Source organism: Gopherus evgoodei, chromosome 10 (assembly GCF_007399415.2).
Source record: "Gopherus evgoodei ecotype Sinaloan lineage chromosome 10, rGopEvg1_v1.p, whole genome shotgun sequence".
Classification (NCBI taxonomy): Eukaryota; Metazoa; Chordata; order Testudines; family Testudinidae; genus Gopherus; species Gopherus evgoodei.
Genome location: NC_044331.1, coordinates 62,744,973 through 62,764,960, shown reverse-complemented (window position 1 = coordinate 62,764,960; position 19,988 = coordinate 62,744,973). Strand labels below are relative to the sequence as shown.

At 43.0% G+C, this 19,988-nt stretch overlaps 1 protein-coding gene across 3 annotated transcripts in view; it reads right to left on the bottom strand.

Annotated features, from left to right (window-relative positions):
- Positions 1-2,385: 2,385 nt before the first annotated feature.
- The window catches only part of CIITA (class II major histocompatibility complex transactivator), a 62,311-nt gene continuing 44,708 nt past the window's right edge, over positions 2,386-19,988 (bottom strand). For all 3 annotated transcript variants that reach the window (XM_030577855.1, XM_030577856.1, XM_030577857.1), the window contains exons 15-22: positions 18,835-18,903; positions 17,061-17,141; positions 13,550-13,642; positions 12,781-12,864; positions 11,070-11,153; positions 9,911-9,994; positions 6,755-6,850; positions 2,386-5,220 (exon numbers count right to left, since the gene is read on the bottom strand). In XM_030577855.1, coding sequence (XP_030433715.1) covers positions 6,775-6,850; positions 9,911-9,994; positions 11,070-11,153; positions 12,781-12,864; positions 13,550-13,642; positions 17,061-17,141; positions 18,835-18,903 — 571 coding nt within the window. In that variant the 3' untranslated portion in view covers positions 2,386-5,220; positions 6,755-6,774. The remainder of the gene's footprint in view (positions 5,221-6,754; positions 6,851-9,910; positions 9,995-11,069; positions 11,154-12,780; positions 12,865-13,549; positions 13,643-17,060; positions 17,142-18,834; positions 18,904-19,988) is intronic.

The following is a 19,988-nucleotide window of genomic DNA, read 5'->3' as shown; positions in this document are numbered from 1 at the left end:
CCTGCCCTCATGGCAGGACCAAATGCTGTCAAGACCATCCCTGATAGACATTTATCTAACCTACTCTTAAATATCTCCAGAGATGGAGATTCCACAACCTCCCTAGGCAATTTATTCCAGTGTTTAACTACCCTGACAGTTAGGAACTTTTTCCTAATGTCCAACCTAAATCTCCCTTGCTGCAGTTTAAGCCCATTGCTTCTTGTTCTATCATTAGAGGCTAAGGTGAACAAGTTTTCTCCCTCCTCCTGATGACACCCTTTTAGATACCTGAAAACTGCTATCATGTCCCCTCTCAGTCTTCTCTTTTCCAAACTAAATAAACCCAATTCTTTCAGCCTTCCTTCATAGGTCATGTTCTCAAGACCTTTAATCATTCTTGTTGCTCTTCTCTGGATCCTCTCCAATTTCTCCACATCTAAATGCAGTGCCCAGAACTGGACACAATACTCCAATTGAGTCCTGACCAGCGCAGAATAGAGCAGAAAAATGACTTCTCGTGTCTTGTTTACAACACACCTGTTAATGCACCCCAGAATCACATTTGCTTTTTTTGCAACAGTATCACACTGTTCACTCATATTTAGCTTATGGTCCACTATGACCCCTAGATCTCTTTCTGCCATACTCCTTCCTAGACAGTCTCTTCCCATTCTGTATGTGTGAAACTGATTGTTCCTTCCTAAGTGGAGCACTTTGCATTTGTCTTTATTGAACTTCATCCGGTTTACCTCAGACCATTTCTCCAATTTGTCCAGATCATTTTGAATTTTGACCCTGTCCTCCAAAAGCAGTTGCAATCCCTCCCAATTTCGTATCGTCTGCAAACTTAATAAGCGTTCTTTCTATGCCAACATCTAAGTTGTTGATGAAGATATTGAACAGAGCCGGTCCCAAAACAGACCCCCTGCGGAACCCCACTTGTTATACCTGTCCAGCAGGATTGGGAGCCATTAATAACTACTCTCTGAGTACGGTTATCCAGCCAGTTATGCACCCATCTTATAGTAGGCGCATCTACATTGTATTTGCCTAGTTTATCGATAAGGATATCATGCGAGACCGTATCAAATGCCTTACTAAAGTTAACATAGTCCCCTTTCCAACAGGACCACCTTAATGTGAACTAGCTAGTGCATGCTGCAGTTCACACCCCTGTAGTGCAAACTGCCGGGCCATGCAAACAAGCCCTTTTATTCTAATTAGGGCTGAAAGTGAACAGTTTCATTTCCCCAAAATAAAACTCTGTGGACAGCAAACTCAGCCCCTAAGCCAGGTTGGTGTACTGCAAGAGCATTGCTGCCACAAGAGAACTGACGTATTTTTTCAGACTTCCTATATGCTATTGCTACTGGAAGTGATAATATTTCTTTCCTCAGCAGACAGCCAAGTGCATTTACTTTGCACCCGTCTCAGCCTTTCAAAGCCAGTCAGGACAATGTAGGCTGATACTACAGTTCCCCATGAACCAATCAGCATGCTTGTCGAAGGCTGTTTTTCCCCTGCCCTGGGCACGCTTGCACTTCCATTACATATTTGAACTCCCCAGCAAAGTGAAGCAATAGGTCACTCCCAGTCCCCAATCTTCTGTGCCATGAACAAAGCTTTCAAGGCTAGTGACTGCTCCTGCAAGAGGCAGAGTAAGTCAAACTACTCAGCACTTCACAGGCATGGGTCCTTGCTGGGGATGGCCAACATGGTCACACCAGGGTGGCTGAGTGCTGAGAGCTGTGTTCTTTGCTAGAGAGTCCCTGACTTATCAGATCTCAGGCAAATCACTTTGGCCAAAATGTTCCAATGGTGGAGACCTCAATTTAGGCAGCTACTCCGTATGTAGGCACTGATATAAAGGGGGCCAAATTTTAGAATTGCTGAGCTCCTGCTCAAACGTCCATTCGATGGTAGTCTAAACACAGGAAGTATTGAAGCAGTTCAGTCTTTGTTCAGGTTTGAGAATGATGTATCTGCTGCTTATGTACCTCCTACTTACCACAAAGAGGTTCCGGCAATCACTAAAAGCCCTCTGGCAATAAATCTAAGAAGTGCATTTTCATGGAACACCAAAGAGGGGGCTGTAGATCTTGACCTCATTCTTGGCAGATAATCTGACACCACTTTAAGATGCAGTCTCTGGGTCAGTGTTTTATTGATGATAAAGCAAGGAGAATATCTATTAGCTTATCTTGTCCATCCTTTTGTCAGTTCATGATTGTTCCCTACAGTGGATTTAGGCCCAGATCTTTAAAGGACTTCAGGCATTGCTCAGCTTTCCATTGGCTGAGGCGATGGAAGTCCTGAGCCTGACATTGCAACTGGGAACCAACAGAGAACTGAGTAACTTTTAAACAGAACATCAAAACTATTTTGCAAATGAAATAGCTACTGTAAAAAGAATGTGCAATTTTATTAAATTTAAAAAAGTTCACAAACAAAATACACAAAGAAATTGCATCTGAGTTTATACAAACTATACATTATCTTTACATGACTCAGACTCATTAAAGGAACATACCAGTGCAGCTAAGAAATGTCTTATACAATCCAGTGTAAAAGCTCCATAACATTCAGTTATCTCACTGACTGTTTAGTAAGATCTTTCCATAACTTGCTGTGAGGAGGGGCTGCAAAATATTGCCCTAAAATAGTATCCATTGTCCCGTGCCACAACTTTGTTAAGAAAAGACAATTTATAGGGCTGCCACCAATGTGCACTGCAGAACGTCTGTGGATATTTTACATGCAGGAGTTGGCCCAAGACTATAAAACCATTCATGAAGATGAAATGGGGAAGGGCAGCAGGGATAGGTTGTTGTTTTTTTTTTCAGAGAGTTTTTCCCGTCCTGTCAGGTGTTAAAAAGCCTGGCACAAAATGAGGAAAATGGCTCCTTTTCCAACTACAAACATGATCACCTGGATTCCATCTGCCCCCATCCCTGTCTCCCTCTCACTGTTACCTCCATTTAGCTGGTCTTCTCCCACCCTCCATCCCCTTTTTAAAGCTGGTTCAATCCTCCATTACCCCTTTTCTTTATTTGGTCCTCTCTTCATCCCCTCTGAAGAGATTCTGGAAACAGAGAAATGTCAGCAGAAAGGCATAAGTTGCTGGAAAGAACTTGAAGGCTCATCTCAAGGTAGGTTGCCTTTAGACAAAGGAATGAGAACATATGAGTGCGTTTCAGAAGTCAGCAGAGACCAGGTTTCTGTGGTTGCTCCTGAGCAGATGACCGTCTCACTAACCTTTCAAGTTCAACAGGAAGATGCATTGCCTCAAGTGTTTTGCACATGGCTGGAATCAGCCAACCAATGTTTGCAGTGTCGGAAAGCTATTCCAATGAGAAACATTAGCACAGATGAGTAACTATGTACAGCCACCGGGACCTGTCCTAGAATTTGGGGTCTGCAAAGGACTGGTCATCAGATTAAATTAGAGTAGCCTACACCTGGCTACCTTGGACCTCCAGGGGCTGTTCCATCAGCCAGGAATAGCTGGAATGCAGCTGTACTTTGGTCCCTACATCTAAGGGAGATGGTGGAGTCTCTATGCTATTCTGGGTTTCCTCCTACCAAGGGGAAATTTTCAAGTAGCTGATTGAGCTAGTTTTCAGCAGCTGGTTGAGCTAGCTTTGAGCTACTTTGCAACACCAGAACGAGGTGCAAGAATCTAGCCTTACAATTTTTGGAGTATATAAAGTCATCTCCAGCTTCTCCCATTTAATCTCATTTTTCCCATTCCCAGTCCTTTGCACAGGAAATCATTATGCTTGTCCTGACACTCTAGAAAACCATAAAACTCCTCCAATATCATATGGGCAATCTGAAATAAACAGGAAATCAACATCTCGCCACTCAATTCAGTAGGATCAGAATTTGGATCATTATATACAGAGACTAGCAGCTAAATGTGCTGATATACTGAAATTGGCTTGTCTAGCATGTCTTGATCTTTGAGACTCTGTAAATGTAGTCTATGAAACAATGTGAAGTTGTGATTTCATGTTGAAGTTGTGATTGTTGAACAGTCTGTTTCAACTATCTTGTTGGGAAAGATAAGTGAGAGATCGCAGAACCCTGAATCCGGTTCCTGAACATGAATAGGAGAGAGAATACATATTCATTTTCAAAATCAAAGCTTCCAATTTCAAATCTTTTGCTTCACAGAAGCATTGTATGCAATTTGACATGTATTTCTTGTTAATGATTTGGGCCCTCAGGTTTTTCTATGACTTCCCCACAGTCAGTTCAAACAAACTTTCCATTCATTCAGATATGTCAGTTTTCAGATCTCATTTAAGACCAGTTAAAAATCTGATTGCCTATTTCCACAGTCATTTTTCAGGATTTCTGTGCAGCAGATTGAACCCTTTTAAATGTCTGTGGATTTCTGTGAAGCTCTTTTGTTAAAAATCATTCACATTTTCTACCTTTAATTTAACCTTTCCCGGTAATTTTTTCCTTTGTCATCTTATTTAAAGGGCTCCACATCAACAATAAGTGAATAACAGATTTGGGTGAACACCATAAGAAAGCAACATTATCACTGCAGATGTGATTAGTGCAACATTTGACAAAAATGCTGACAAAGTGCCACCTGTAAATTCATAGGACTGGGTAAATATGCTGGGATTTTCATGCCCCTACATCTGTATGCTCCCATCTTTAGGCTGAGCAATCTTGCTAATGTTCTAAACCCTAGTGCTTACAATGGAGATTTGCATGTGAAAACTCCAACACCGGCCTTTGATTGTTCAATCTCACCGTGCCAGCTGCAGTTTCAGATACAGTGGGCATCACAAAAAAGAATCACCTTATCCACAGCTATAGGCCACTGTTCCCATAGACTTAATTCCATCAGACTGTGTGGGAAGCGTGGTGATTATTATACAGTTTTATATTACGGAAGCAACCTCTGATTATTTTTTAATGGTGACCTCTGTAGCGTGGTCTTCTTTATACCTGTGAAGCTTCATCCTACATAAGTCTTAATGGCTTGTTCAAGGGGAGCAGAATCAGTCCATTTGAATAGCATTTGAATGGACTGCTTAAATACAGTATGAGCATGTGGACCTCTGCTGTTTTCAACTGTCCTCAGAAGCTCCAACGTAACTTTCCATTCTGTAGCTCTCAGGAAAGCCAGTGTAGTTGCTACATTTTTTCCTCATTCATAAAGCAGCAAACAAGATGGGAAAATTCAGTAATAATTTCACCTCTTCTTAACATTACCTGTGAAAATGATGAAAGCACAATATTAGTTCTGTGCCCTTCAGCTTCATCACCAATGCTCATCTCCATGAAATCAAAAGTAACTGGTGTTAGTGACACTGACATCAGTAGGGTTGTAATTCTGATTTAATACAGTGTATGCGAGATCAGAATCAGGTTCTAAGATGGCCTGCAAATTTATTGCCAGGAAACTGGGCAAACAAACTGTGGATTCAGAGTCTGCAAACTGCTTACACTTCAGAGTCTTGATTTACAGTCTCTGGAAAAACTAAAAGACACAATGTCTAATAATAGCATGCAGTGGAGAACAAAGAGAGCCATTCAATGACCAGAATGCATAAAGCTTTTGTGCTCTGAGCAGGTCTGGGAACTCAGGAGGATGAGTGGAAGATGCTGAATATACCATGCTTGGCAAAGAGCATATATGCTTCCTGCAGCATGATGTTGAGTAAAGTGTTAACTGTGCTACTACTATTTCATACAATATCAGAGATGCCCACTGGATACTTTCATAGAAACCACCTAGGATCAAGATTTACAGCCTGAATCCACATTGTCTCCCAGTCACAAACTGGATTGAGAAGGGAAAAAGGGACTGACTAGATATGATCAAGTTGTCTCTTGTCAAATCACTCCCCCCGTCACTCTCCAAACCACTGTGCATTCCCACTCTATATGTTTTGCTTTTTATCCAAGCACGAAAGGAAACCGTGGAAAATACTGTGAACATTTTTTCTAAACATGTTTGTAGAACTGGAAAATTTAGGCTGTCAATCGGTGGCAAAGCTCCCACTTTGTAAGGCAACATCTTGAAAGAATACAAACTCCACAGTGGACCTAATCCTGAAATTCTCACCATAAACCAAATGGGAGGAATCAGTGATGACTTTGCCTAAGAAGCAACTTTGCCTGTGTAAGAATTTTGGGAATGCTCATTGTGTTTCTGGAGCCAGCCTGGGAGCGTGTGGCTTGGTGAAAACCTCTGGGTGGATCACAGCAGCAGTATAGTGCATCTGTTGCATGGTGTTCAGAAGATCTTCCAGAATCTCTAACCAGACAGCAACAAGGAGGAGGGGTTTGGCAATCATGTGAGTGCCGATTTAAAATGCAGACAAGTTTTTTCCAAGGCATAACAGGAAATAGCTCAAATCTTTACATGTTGACAGACTCTTCTCTCAAAGTTTGTATGTTCCATAGTGACTACCAGCCACTTATTGGCTTTCCTATAATTTGTTCTTTTTTTTTTTTCCCCACAGCAGGGTTTCTCTTTGGTTCACTGGGGAGAACAAGGATCTTGGCAACAAAGCTGATCCCTTTCCCCATATCTCTAGGACTCCATGAAAACCAAGAGGACTCCCTTAAAATATTGTTTTTTCCCACCCTCATCAAAAAGGACTCTTGCCTCTCAGGGCACTAATTGTTGCAACCCTGCTCCACCAATGTCCTTATCCCAACCCTATGAGCCTCTTAATAACTAACTCCTCAGACAGAGTGTCCAGATTACAGGGTTAAAAAAATAAAATAGTTCAGCTACCTTCACAGGATCAGCTGATTCTACAGCAAACTGATTCTAGAATCTAGCAGTTGAAGGTGCTCCAGAACACCATAGGGAATAGTAGGATTCCACATCCTAAGAGACAGTGAATTGAAAAGGAAAACAAAAGATTAGCAGAATTTTTAACTTGCAAACTTCCATCACTATTTCTTTGCAACAGCTGCCTTTCATTGTTCTTTTATTTAAAAAGTTGTTACATTTTGTCCCACTCCTTTTATTCTAAGGACCACAGACCTATATTCTTTTCAGTGGAAGAAAGAGAGGAAGGGAAAACCATTCAATCAGAGAGTCCTCTGTGGCTCAGGTCATAAAATGAGTTACGTTCACCCCTTTGGAAGCAGTGCTGAGTTCCCACCAAAAACCCTGACCCTCAGTGTTTGTCAGAACTGACAGCTCCACTCCCCCAGAGCACTGGCCAGCGATTGAAAGGGGTTGTCCATCTGTCTGCCTTTCAGAACTGGCAGCCTCACATGCCACAAAAAGGGATGGGATGTGAAGTATTAACATATGCAAAGTCAGCTAGAATACAGCTTGCAAGCTGCAACCGGGTTACTCTCTAATTCCGTCCCTTAGTTAACAGCCCCCCTATGGTTAGGGGAGAGGTGGGGGCCGCAGTCAGTGAGAAGGAGCATACAGAATGCCACAAAAGCACAGAAGCAGGTAAAAGGAAAAGGCTAGAGTACATCTGAAAAAGGTAACTTTTCAATTGTTTGTTTGGAGTGTCCTGTTTATAGAATTGACCAGACAAATACATCCCTGCTATAGAATTCTACTGAATGGTTTAGCGGAAAGTGCTTTCTATATTTGTACAGGATTTTAGCACAATTCCTATAGAATCCCACTGATTTCATCGCAAGAAAGAATTTTATAAATCCACATTACATCCAATAGCACTAGTCCAGAGGAGTTCATTTCTCCCTGTTCTGGTGAGCCTGTGGGGATCCTGAGCGGAGATAGGACATAGGGAGGAGGACACTAGAAACCTATCATAGAAAGGGCAGTGACAAGGCTAGCAGGTCTTATAATTAACTGTCATGAGAGTTGTTCTATACTGTAGCTCTTACATCAGAGAGCATGTATTTTTAGTGTGAACAAACCTTAGCTTGAATGCTGTTATCAGCAATGGACCTGAGCCACAAAGTTCAGTTTCAGACATGCATTTCCCCAGATAGGAGTGTTTGGATCCAGGTTAATATCCCTTCTCTAGCTATTATAAGGGCAGATTTGTTTAAGATTCCAGTTCCAGTAAGTCCATTTGTTAGTGCTGTAGCAAAGGCCAGTTTAAAGTTAGTTATGTAGCTACAATCCCTGATGTAAGAGCTGCTCTCCAGCATAGCTGCCCAGGTAAGTTAATGCCATCGCCCAATAACCCTTGGCAGTGCCTTTGAAAACGCAGGCTTTGACGAGGCATTTCAGCATCAGACATCACACTTTTTAAAAAAGTTTCATTGCTTTGTTTTGTTGGGAGCTCCTAGATTGGGGTGGGCACACTTTTTGGCCTGAGGGCCACATCAGGTTTTGGAAATTGTATAGAGGGTCGGTTAGGGGAGAGGGTTGTGGCTTGGCCCCCCCCGTCCCCCCCCCAATTCCTGCCCCATCCAACTGCCCCTGTTCCCTGTCCCCTGACCGCCCCCGGAACGCCCACCCAACTGCCCCCCGCCACCCCATCCAACCCCTCCTCTCATTTCTGATGCCCCCCCCAGGACCTCTGCCCCATCCAACCACCCCTTTTCCCTGTTCCCTGATTGCCCACAGAACCCCTGCCTCTGATTGCCCCCCACCAACCCATCCAAACCCTCCTCTCATTCCTGACTACCCTCCCCCCGGGACCCATGCCCCTATTCAACCCCCTGGTACCCCTGACCCCTATCCACATCCTCATCCCCGACCACCACCCAGAATTCCCCTGCCTTCTATCCACCCTCCCGGTCCATGCCCCCTTACCACGCTGCCTGGAGCACCGGTGGCTGGCAGAGCTACAGCCGCACTGCCTGGCTGGAGCCAGCCATGCCATCACCACTGTGCAGCACAGAGCATCGGGTCAGGCCAGGACCTGCAGCTGCGCTGCCCCAGAAGCTCACAGCTTGCCGCCCAGAGCACTGCGCAGGCAGCAGGGCAGGTTGAGGCTTCAGGGGAGGGGGGACAGCAGGGGAGGGGTTGGTGGCTAGCCTCCTGGGCCAGAAGCTCAGGGGATAGGCAGGAGGGTTCCGCGGGCCAGATGTGGCCTGCAGGCCATAGTTTGCCCACCTGTGTCCTAGATGAAGCCTGTGTCAGACTGGCATGAGCACAGTTTTCTTGGGCCTGTGAACTAAATGCTGTTTGCAATGATTTTGAAGTCTGGTATTTAAGCTCTGGAAGCGAGTATAGAAATGTAAATCCAGTCAGTGCCACATGAAGGAAAATGAAGCTAAATGCCATTGTCTGACTTGACAGCAGAGTTCAAATAAAACATTTTAATAGCGATGATTTCATATGAAGTGTAACAGGCTGTTGAGGGGAAGAGTCTGAGGACAGTAAACCTTTACTTTCTAACATCAGTGGCATGCAGTTCCCAAATGGAAGAGTAAAGGTTTACTATCTTCACACACTTCCCCTCAACAGCCTGTTACCCTTCATATGAAATCATCACTATCAAAATGTTTTACTTGAACTATGCTGTCAAATCAAACAATGGTATTTAGCCTCTCAGATTATAGCGCTTATGCTCGTTGTTGGCCTTTTGAGGTACGTTCCCATGTACAGACACTTGAGGTCAGGCTGTGACTGTGGAACATCTGCCTCTTCTTGTGTCCCTTTGGTCTAGAAGAACCCTAGAATGCAGAATGGCCCCGTTAGGCAGGAGGTGGGGTCACATCTCCCCCATCCCAACCCACAGAGCAGGTCAGGTACATTGTTGGGAGAAACCTGCATGGTGGGAAGCTCTATGCAGGCTGTGTAAATGGCACAGGCTAGCCCTTATTGTCACAGAACCAACAGAGCGCAGTGACAGACATTTTTGTCAAGTCAGTTGCTACTTTTGGACTAGTGATATTTTTGGTTCCTGTTGCAAATCTGGCGAATCCATTGACCAGCATCAGAGCAAATCCCAACCCAGTTTATAGATCTAAGCTACAACGACACAGTCCAGAGACTTACGCCACACTCTTGATGTGGGGGCATTTTCTGAGGCTATCAGTCAGCTTCTGGGCTCCGGCATCAGTTATCTTGTTACATTGAACACTGAAGGCAAAAATACATTTGGTGGCTGTTAGTCTAGGACACACTAACCATCACAGTAATCAAACATCATCCTTGAGATAAAAGGAGATATGAAGATTAATTAAAAAACAAAAAACAACAATTAGTCCTCAAAGGAAAACCCAGGTTGCCATCTGGTACTTGATTAAGACAGTCAGTCTCCTGAGCCATCATCCCGTCAGTCCACACAAGTTCTCCATCCTCCTAATGTTCCGCCTTCTTCTACCACTTTTCTCCCATCCCAAACTCAATCTTCTACTCTGTTCTCCCATCCAAAGTTGGCTTGTAATGCCTGGAAAGTCCCACCCCCACCTCCGACCCATTAGGTTCCTTTCCTCCTGATTTTAGGAATCTAGTACTGGCAGGATTAATTGTGACATGCTACAGGGTTAATTATAAAGCATCTGAAGTGCTATGAAGTCACCTCAAATCCCTTCAGATTCTGTGTGGTTTAGTTGGTCCTGGACATACAGTTATATCTGCAACGGTCCCTTAAATCTTTCTAATTGTTGGTAACTACATCTGGACCCAGCACATACACATTTCTCCTGTCCAAGGAAACTGGGGAAGGTATATGGCTTTCCTGCTCTCTCTCTTTTTTTTTTTAATAAAACAAATGAATCAGATAAGCTGTAGTGCCCTTAAGAATCTCACTGGCCTTCTCAAAATCCTGTGGCTATCACTGTTTGTAGTGGGTAAGAACTGTATGTTCTGAAAGGGGGTGCAGAATTGTCTTTCAGGCTTAACCATAAATACTAATGCTTTATTAGGCTCCATCTTGTAACCAAGCTTATGTCCTGTTCACTGTCCCCTGGGTTTCCTCTTCCTATCCCAACCTGCCACCACAAAGCTTTCCCCAGTTATTCCCCCTCAATTCTCTCCTTCCCCTCTTCTCTCCGTTTCCACAAACACAGGGGTGCAAATTCCCAGTTTCAAAGCATTTGAAACTCCTCAGCTGATGGTAACAGCAATAAAATATTAATCTGCAAGATCAGATTTTAGTTGTATCCAAGCAAGCTTTTTTCCCCTTTATCCTCTCTGAAGATTTGATACTTACTGTAGCACCCTCAAAGATGCCATTGCAGGAAGTATTTTTGCTATATTTTCCGCTCCAGCATCACAAATGTAGTTATTGTACAAACTGCAGAAAATACAGACAGCAGGATCACCATTAAATAAAGCAAAATGCTCACTAGTAAATTAAAGAAAATTCCAGACATGGCTGGTATGTATTAGGGTATGATTAATTCTTATTAATTTGCAACCATTCTGTAGATTATGGTTTCAAGACATTTTAAATATCGAATTACAGTCCTATTGAGAGCCAGATATTCCCCTTATTCAGTTTACAAACATAAATCAAAAATAGGATTAGACATTTAAACAGATAATGAGAACATCATTGGCTATATTAGATACGATTTAAAAACCTGCAGAGGCTAAATCTTTATGCTTCAGGGCACAAGGGTTAGGAAGAAGCTTCCCTTAGAAGCAAATTATTCCATAATCAAACTGTAGGGTTTATTGTGCCTTCCTCTGAAGCAGAGGTGGGCGAACTATGGCCCGCGGGTCGGCCGACCCTCCTGCCTGGCCCCTGAGCTCCCAGCATAGAGGCTAGCCCCCAGCTCCTTCCCTGCTGTCCCTCCTCCCCCGCAGCCTCAGCTCGCTCCGCCACCGGCTCAATGCTCTGGGCTGCAGGGCTGTGAGCTTCTAAGCCCGGCCTGACCCACTGCTCTGTGCTGCGTGGTGGCAACAAAGTGGCTGGCTCCAGCTGGGCAGCACGGCTGTAGCACCATCAGCCACCGGTGCTCCAGGCAGTGCGGTAAGTGGGCAGGGGGAGTTGGATAGAGGGCAGGGGAGTTCGGGGACTGGGCAAGGGGCAGGGGTGTGGATAGGGGTCTGGGTGGTCAGAGGGCAGGGAACAGGGGGGTTGAATGGGGGCAGGGATCCCGGGGGGGGGAGTCAGGAATGAGAGGAGGGGTTGGATGGGGTGGCGGGGGACAGTTGGGGCAGGGGTTCCTGGTGCAGTCAGGGGACAATGACGGGGGGTGGATGGGGCAGGGGTCCCAGGGGGCTGTCAGGGAACAGGGGGTTTGGATGGGGCAGGAGTCCCAGGGCGGGCGATAGGGGCTATAATCCCCTCTCCTACCCAGCCCTCCATACAATTTCCAAAACCCGATGCGGCCCTCAGGCCAAAAAGTTTGCCTGCCCCTTCCTTAAACATTTAATTCTAGCCCATGTCAGGCAGGATACTGGACTAGATGAACCACATACCCTGAGTCAAGTCCCAGCCTGTTGGGTGTAGTTTAGTTCTCTAGACCTTGATTCTGCTGAGTAGACCCTTGCAAAGCTTGTCACAGGATTGAGGCCTTGGATAGCAGTTCCATGTGCAGAACTATTCATCAGTGAGGAGCTCTGTGTATGGTTTAAAAGCAATGTACCTCTTGGTACATATTGCTAAGTTATGGACTTGTATCTCCATATCAGATTAAATTTTATATTTATCTTCTCCCAAATAAATAAGATCCAGTGCTGCTGGTGTTTAGGAACTATCAAGACAGAGGCCTCAATCCTGGAGCCCTTGCTCAAAGGAGCAATCCTACCACTTTCAGTGGGACTAACCATATGAATAAGGCTTGAAGCTCCAAGCCCATAGTGAATTTATTACAGTATGTGGGCGTTATTCATTCCAAGTATAGTCATTATCTTCTGAACTAAGGCACAGAGACACTTTATACAAAGCAATAGAATAGAATATAAACTCTCACCTGAGTGTCTTTAATGAGGATAAGGAAGGAAGAGCTGTGGCTAGTTGTTCTGCACCCAAATCTGTTATCTTGTTCTGTGATAAGCTATTATAAATAAGATGTTCTTGTTAATAGAGTTTAATTAAACCAGGTTATCACAATGTTGGGTAATTTTTTCCCATGTTGCTCTAAAAATTTGACACTGAGATGCAACATGAGAATGTAACCCTATAACCACCAATACTCTGACATTTTCCCATCCCAGGATCATTTAAGATGATGTTGTCCTTCAAGATTATCTCAGGGAAGACTGGGTCAATGTGGAGCAGTTCTGAGGACCGTAACCAATATTTTTTTTGAAAGCTGATTAACCAGATAGAGGATTTAACCCTATCTGAAAAACAAAAACCTGAAATCTCCTCTTGGTGATTTTCAATGTCTAATGTATCTAAATGAACAAAGTATATATTTTGCTAATTAGGTCAGACCCTGCCATCCACCCACACTCAGTCACCACTGCCTTCAATGGGTATTTCACATCTGGAGCAATGGCAGGATCAGACATTAAGAAATTTCTCTTAATATTTACTGTGCATTTGATATATTTCTCTGTAGTTCTTGTAAAAGAATTGATGTATGATGAACAAGGCAAACACAGGAAGAATTAACTGCTTGCCTTGAAATGAAATTAGGAAGCCTCAAACGACAATCCCAACTCTGAGTGCCATAGGATTAGCCTATTTCTCTTTCCTGGCTCCCAGAAGTTGGCACTGTTAACCTTGCAACTTACTTCAACGTTTCCAGTGATGTCAGCTCAGACAATACTTCACAGAGACTTTTTGTTCCTTCATCTCCTATTTCATTTTCACTCAGAGCATCCAAGCTGCAGGACCACAAAGCAAGACATTACTAGGTTTCCTTTTAACTATTTCCTGTCCATTGACCATCTAAGATATCTGCTCATAAATTTGATTGGCTGCTTCTTTATAATGAACCCAGGCAATCAGGTAAGTGCAGGGCTTAAATTCAGCCAGAGCTGTCTGGAGTAGAGGTTTGGTAAATATTTTCAAACCCTCTGGAGTCTTTATAGCATGTTGGGGGAGGGGGGGTGCTACGGGAAATACTCTATAAGAATTTAAGCCCTGGGTAAGAGCAATCTTGCATATTCGAGCTCTTCTAATAAGCAGCTCTCTTGCTTTCCAATCTCAGAGCCTAAGAAGATTTTAAAGAAGAATAGAACTACATGACCCACTTCCTTTGATATGCAAATGGTAGCACTTAATGCTCCACTTACATTACAAAAGGAACATTGTTAAAACAGTTATGAAACAGTTGTGTCCCAACTGAATTTCCTCCCTACATGTACAGAAAAAAAAATGATGCTATAACAATCATCTTCACTGCTTCCTCTCCTGGATTAGGGAGGAGAAAAACTGAACATCTTCTCACTGCACTTCCTTCTGGTGGAAGGGATTTTAGATGGGGGTTTTGGCCAGGACAGTCCCTTTTTTAAGTCCTGTCCCGACCGTTCTGACTTTTTTTGGCAAACAGGACAAATGCAAAGTTTGCCAAAAAAGTGCAGTGCGACCCCTAGCAGGATGTGTAGGAACTCAGAGGTGGGGAGGCGTGTGGCAATGCTAGGCCAGCCCCATGCAGGAGGGAGAGCTCAAGAGCAGCTCTGGCCTGACTGGCCCCGCATAGGCGAGTGGCAGGGAGTATTGGGTTGGCCCCATGCACCAGGGGCAGAGAAGGAGGCCTTAGGCTGGCCCCATGCAGGTGGGTGGCAGGGTAGGCTCAGTCTGGCCCCACATGCCAGGGGAGGGGGGGTCTTGGGCTGGCCCTATGCAGGTGGGTGGCAGGGTAGGCTTAGGCTGGCCCCATGTGCCAGGGGATGGGGGGATTTTGGGCTGGCCCCATGTGGGTGGGAAGTTCAGCGAGGGCTCAGACTGATCCCATGAGTGGAGGGAAGCTTCAGGCTGGCCCCAGGCAGGTAGATGGCAGGGGGGCTCAGACCACCCCATATGCAGGGAGGAGATGGGGGCCTTGGGCTGACTCTGTGGGGTGTCCCATTTTCCCTTTGGGAAAATATGGCCACCCTAATTTTAGGAGTCTGGATTTGAGGCCATACTCCCCTGCTAGTCTTATAGACAACACTGGGAGCCATGGAGCATAATTTGAATTATGCTTGCCTTTCCTGAAACATCAGAGAATGGCCACTGATAAAGTAGGATCTGGATCATAATGGGATAATAAGCTGAGCCAGTAAGGCAGGATCCTGTGGGCTATTATGTTGCCATCCATCATCTCGTGGAATGCCCCATAAAAAGCAGTGGACAGTTCAGAGTGATAATCTATGGTAGAATATTGCCCTTTGTCTCTATGCTATTTTGTTTCCTGTTCAAAGGAACTTAAATATCTGGAGATAGTTGGCTTGACCTCAGTGTGAGAGGGAAGTATTGAAGGTTCAATTATAAACAGCTATTTTTTTGTTCATGATAAAGGAATGGGTAAAAACACAGGGCAAAAGTGTGTTGTCATAGTATAATTAAGAAATACTAACAGTATATATCCATACATAGATCCTCTCTTCCAGAAAAGGAAAAGAAAAGCATTACCAGTGGCTTCACCACAAAGCATGTTAATTGCTCCCTTAGTGCTAAAGCAGTCATGATCCTCCCCCAAGCAGAGTTTAAAACTAAAAGAAATTATGGAGATCACAGCCATCAATCTGAAAGCATCTTAAGAGGCTCTTGGTACCAACAATGAAAAACAAGAGGACATTTTGTCAGGGCTCCTCTGCAAGGCAGAGATTCAACAGCAAAGTTAGCTGTGGCCACAAAACAAAACAAAAAACACCCTGCCAACCTGAAGCTCCAGTCCTGCTTCCGCTGCCAAATGGCTAGAACTACATTATTTCCAATAGTCATTGCAGTGATCAGCCATGCTCTTCGCTACAGTGGTGCAGCCTCACTGATTTAATTGGAACTGTGTGTGATTAATGATCATTCCCACAAACAGTGTTCACAGGCTCAGGCTCAGAGTGATTTTCCTCAAGCCAACATAGAAAGTCAGCGTCAGAGCTGGGATTAGAACTAGAGCTGGGCAGAACATGCAGTTCTTTTGCAATCTAAACACTTCATGAAATCGGGTTGATTTTTCGAGAATTTTGTTTTGGAAGAAAACCAAAAAAATTTCTAAGAATGTCAAAATATCCTGTTTTAACATTTTTGGAATTAAACCTTTCAATTTTTCATTTTAAAATGACTGTTTCAAATAGTTTTACTTTTAATTGAATTATAACACAACATAATATACTGCACAAAAGTCTAAATTTAGACATCTGGATTTTGTCAAAATGAAATGTTTCAATTGACCCAAAATATTTTTTTCTGCATTTTCTTTCAGAGAACTTTGAAATTCTTAGTTTTCATTATGATTTGTAACAAAGCCAAATTCTGAAATCTCAAAATCCTTCACTGAATGGAATTTCATCCTCTGCACTGCTCTAGTTAGAATGAAAGGGTTCCTGGCTCTGTTTGGAACTCAGTATATAGTCACTTAGGCAGTGTAGTCTGTTGTTATTTTTAAATTTTAAGATAATATTTTGCTGTTTTTCAGATACGCTAAAAATGGTGGTGATACTGGGTGTGTCTATGTTTCTTTGATAATAATTTATTTGGCTCTGGTAATCATTCAATACACACAAATTCCTATTAATTTACAATTTATATAGCATTTTCAACTAAGGGTGATCAGATGAGCGGGAGATAATATCGGGACACATGGGGGGTGGGGAGGGTGACACAAGCCGAATGCTGTGGAGCAAAAAAAAATAAATTAAAAAAAAACGGCTTAGTGCTGCCAGCGGAACGAAATATCGGGATAAATTGCAAACCAACCAAAGATCGGTTGGGATGCGAAACAAACATCTAAATATCAGGACGGTCCTGATTTTATCAGAACGCATGGTCACCCTGTGTATGCATGGTAACTAATGGCACCTCACAACCACCCAACAAGATAGGTAGATTATATCCACTTTGCAGAGAGGAACACTGAGGGTCAGATAGATTATGGGATCTGTCCAAAGACACAGTGGATCTGTTTGGCAGTGCCAGTAGGAGAACTGAGAAGCCTTGATGTCCAGGCTGCTACTCTAGCCAAACAAACCGTACCTCAGTTTGTAAGGTTACCTATTTTAGAGCAGAAAAAGAACCCCACAGTGTTTGCCTGGAGGCTGTTTATGGTTAAGTTCCACCCACCACTATCCATGGACAGTTGGAGAAAAAAATATCACTCACTCTAAGTGCTGGAGAGATGGAAATGCTGCAAGAATTTCAACAAGCTTTAAGAATCCCTGAAGGCCACAGGCTGGACCCAGTCTGCAAGGAAAAACACTATGCTCATTTCACAGTACACAAACAGCATAACATGTGGTTTTGGTTTTGTTACCAGCATTCATTTTTCCATAACACAGACAAGATTATGCCATTCATATTTAAGCAAAACTCTTTACTGCCTCATTAACTCTGCTTTAGAGGTAATGCACAATATGGCCCTACGACATTAAATCAAATATAGCAGCGGTTCACACATGAGAAGTGTTGCACACCTTTTCCTCTCCCTCATTTTTCTTTGCAACTCTCTTCTCATTCATATCTGATCTCATCTTATTGTGTATTTCCTGCTATTTCAGATTTCTCTCATTTAAAGTATTTTAAACCTGAACAAAGTTATTTTTGTCTCCTCTCTTTTTAAAAGAAAATTCTACCACGGGCTGCATGCAACTTCCATTTCAATCAATGGGTCACATTCCAGTTCATATTACACCAGTGTAAACTGAGTAAATCCATTGACTTTAAATGTTCTTACTCCAGATTTACACCAGCTTAACAACAGAATTGACTCTTGGTTTTTAATCAGTCCTTGTTCATACCAAACTCATTGATTTCAGTGGGAATTCAGCCTGAGTAAAGAGATTTGGATTTGGACCCAGAATACAGACAAGTTTGGGGAAAGAAAAGGAGAGGAAATGGGGAGAGAAAATACTGAGAATTCAGAGGTGGGGGCAAGCAAAGGGAAAGCTGCAAGACTTAACTTTAAAGTGTATGTAGGCAGCAGGAAGTGGAGGGGGGGGGGTCACGTTCTCCATGACACTGGTACAACGCTCACTGAAGTAGCTTTTCTGAACTGGAGGCTATATTAACTAGCACAGTAGTGTCGCATTGGTGCAGCTGAGAGGAGAAATCAGCCCCCAACAACATTAAAAGCAAATATTTGAATGTAAGCGCCAACTGCATTTGGCAGCTGCATGAAGCGAATGCCACAAGAGTGATTCCCACCGGATGTTTAAGTGTGCATAAGTTAATCATTCCTTCCAATTCAACATTATTTCTTCCTATTCCTTTCTCAGAAAGAGGGAAGAAAATAGTTTTTAGTCAGCAGATATACACTGACACGCACCCAGTATTTGCTGTCACCATGACCTACATGACGTAATCAGCTATAACAGAGGACTTAGCACAGACACACATTCACGTCAAGAGACTTTGATGGGAAAGTAGAGCAGTTTTGTGCACAAATCTTTTCCCATGTGGTTGGATCATGGCCAAGATATGGTACAACACTAACGTAGACACTGAGTAATGATGCAGCTCATCTGGCTTCATGCGAATGGAAAGTGACCTCATTTGTTTGTCAGTCACTGGATTACATCATCGAAATTTAGCATGAATGAAAAATGGAAAATGACATTGCTAATAATGAGGGAAATATCTTCAGTGTATTTTACAGCTGAAGGAACGAGATCCTCAACTGGTGTATAACAGCATAGCTCTGTTAAAGTCAATGGAGATATGCTGATTTACAGCAGTTGAAGTTATGGCACTAGGAGTTTCTGTTTTTTGCCCATAAATAAATAATCCTAGTTTAGATCAGCAGAATACTGATAAAATGGGGTTTACTTCATATTTTTACCATAAATGTACTATAACAAACTGTAGATAACAAATGATTATTTTAACAGTCTTAAAAACGTCAGAAGTATTTCAGCAAATGGAAAGGGATGTTACTTACGCAAATTCTAGTTTTCTGAGGTTTTTGATAGCAGGAATTTGATAGCAGGAGCCAAATGCCTCTTCCATGCTAAATAAACCATAATAGCATAATTGTAGCTATTAGAAACAGTTTTTAATAGCTGTAAAAACCCCATTGTTTCACAGAGAACACTAATTTGTGCAGAGCCAGGTTATTTGCTCTAAAGGTTTATTAGAAATAACATTTTGAAAACAAAGTATTGTTTGATCTTAACAGGAGGAAGAAAGTATAATATAGCAGAGAAAGTATTTCTAAAACTACAGTATATATAACCTACGTGCATAAAGGCTTAGATAGGCCTATCTTACCCTGGACTGCTTTGCTGCTAGGGACTGGAGGTCCAGTGTGCTCTGCAGCAGTCTCTGCCTCACTCTCTCCTGTCCTGTCTTTTTTGTCCACACAAAGTTCTTAATTCCAGTTTTTCTCACTTGGATCACTCTAGGGTTACAAAATAGGACACCAACCCCCCCACTCATCCAGGGCCAAGCCCGATGGTTGAGCTCAGCATAGCCAAAGGTAAAACTTCAAAGTGAGTCACATCTGCCAGTGCCAGTAAATTGGGGACTATCTGGAGCTAATGTCTACTCTCCTGCCTACGTGCAATAATCTCTGCTTGAATTAACTCCTGTAATCATATAACAAAAACAAACAGATGGAACATGCAACATTCACAAAAGACAAGATCAGAACAGTGACTTCCAGTAACTGCTTTGATTGTGCATGCCTGAAATTGTAATTAGCCCACCAACTGGATCGTTTGTAGGGACTGAACCCAGGACCTCTGGCTCTGAAAGTACAAGCCTTTATTGCCGGAGATAAAAGACTGGCTCTCTTAGCTCACAGCCAATTGCAGACTCTTGCCACTACAGGGAAGAACCACACTGATAATGTGGGATATATAATTAAAAGGGATTAGAAAATAAGGGATTTTAAAATTATAGGTAAAAGACCTGAACTAAAAAAAAACAACCAAAAACCAAGCTGCCAATTGTCTTCTTTGTGGGCATTTCAGCACAAAGATTAAGTGGGACCCTCACTCTCCAAAAAATTATCACTACGTATAACAGCAGAAAAGCATGGATGAGACAACAGAGCATTTTTCGCATTTATTTGCTCTGTGGACAAATGGAAAC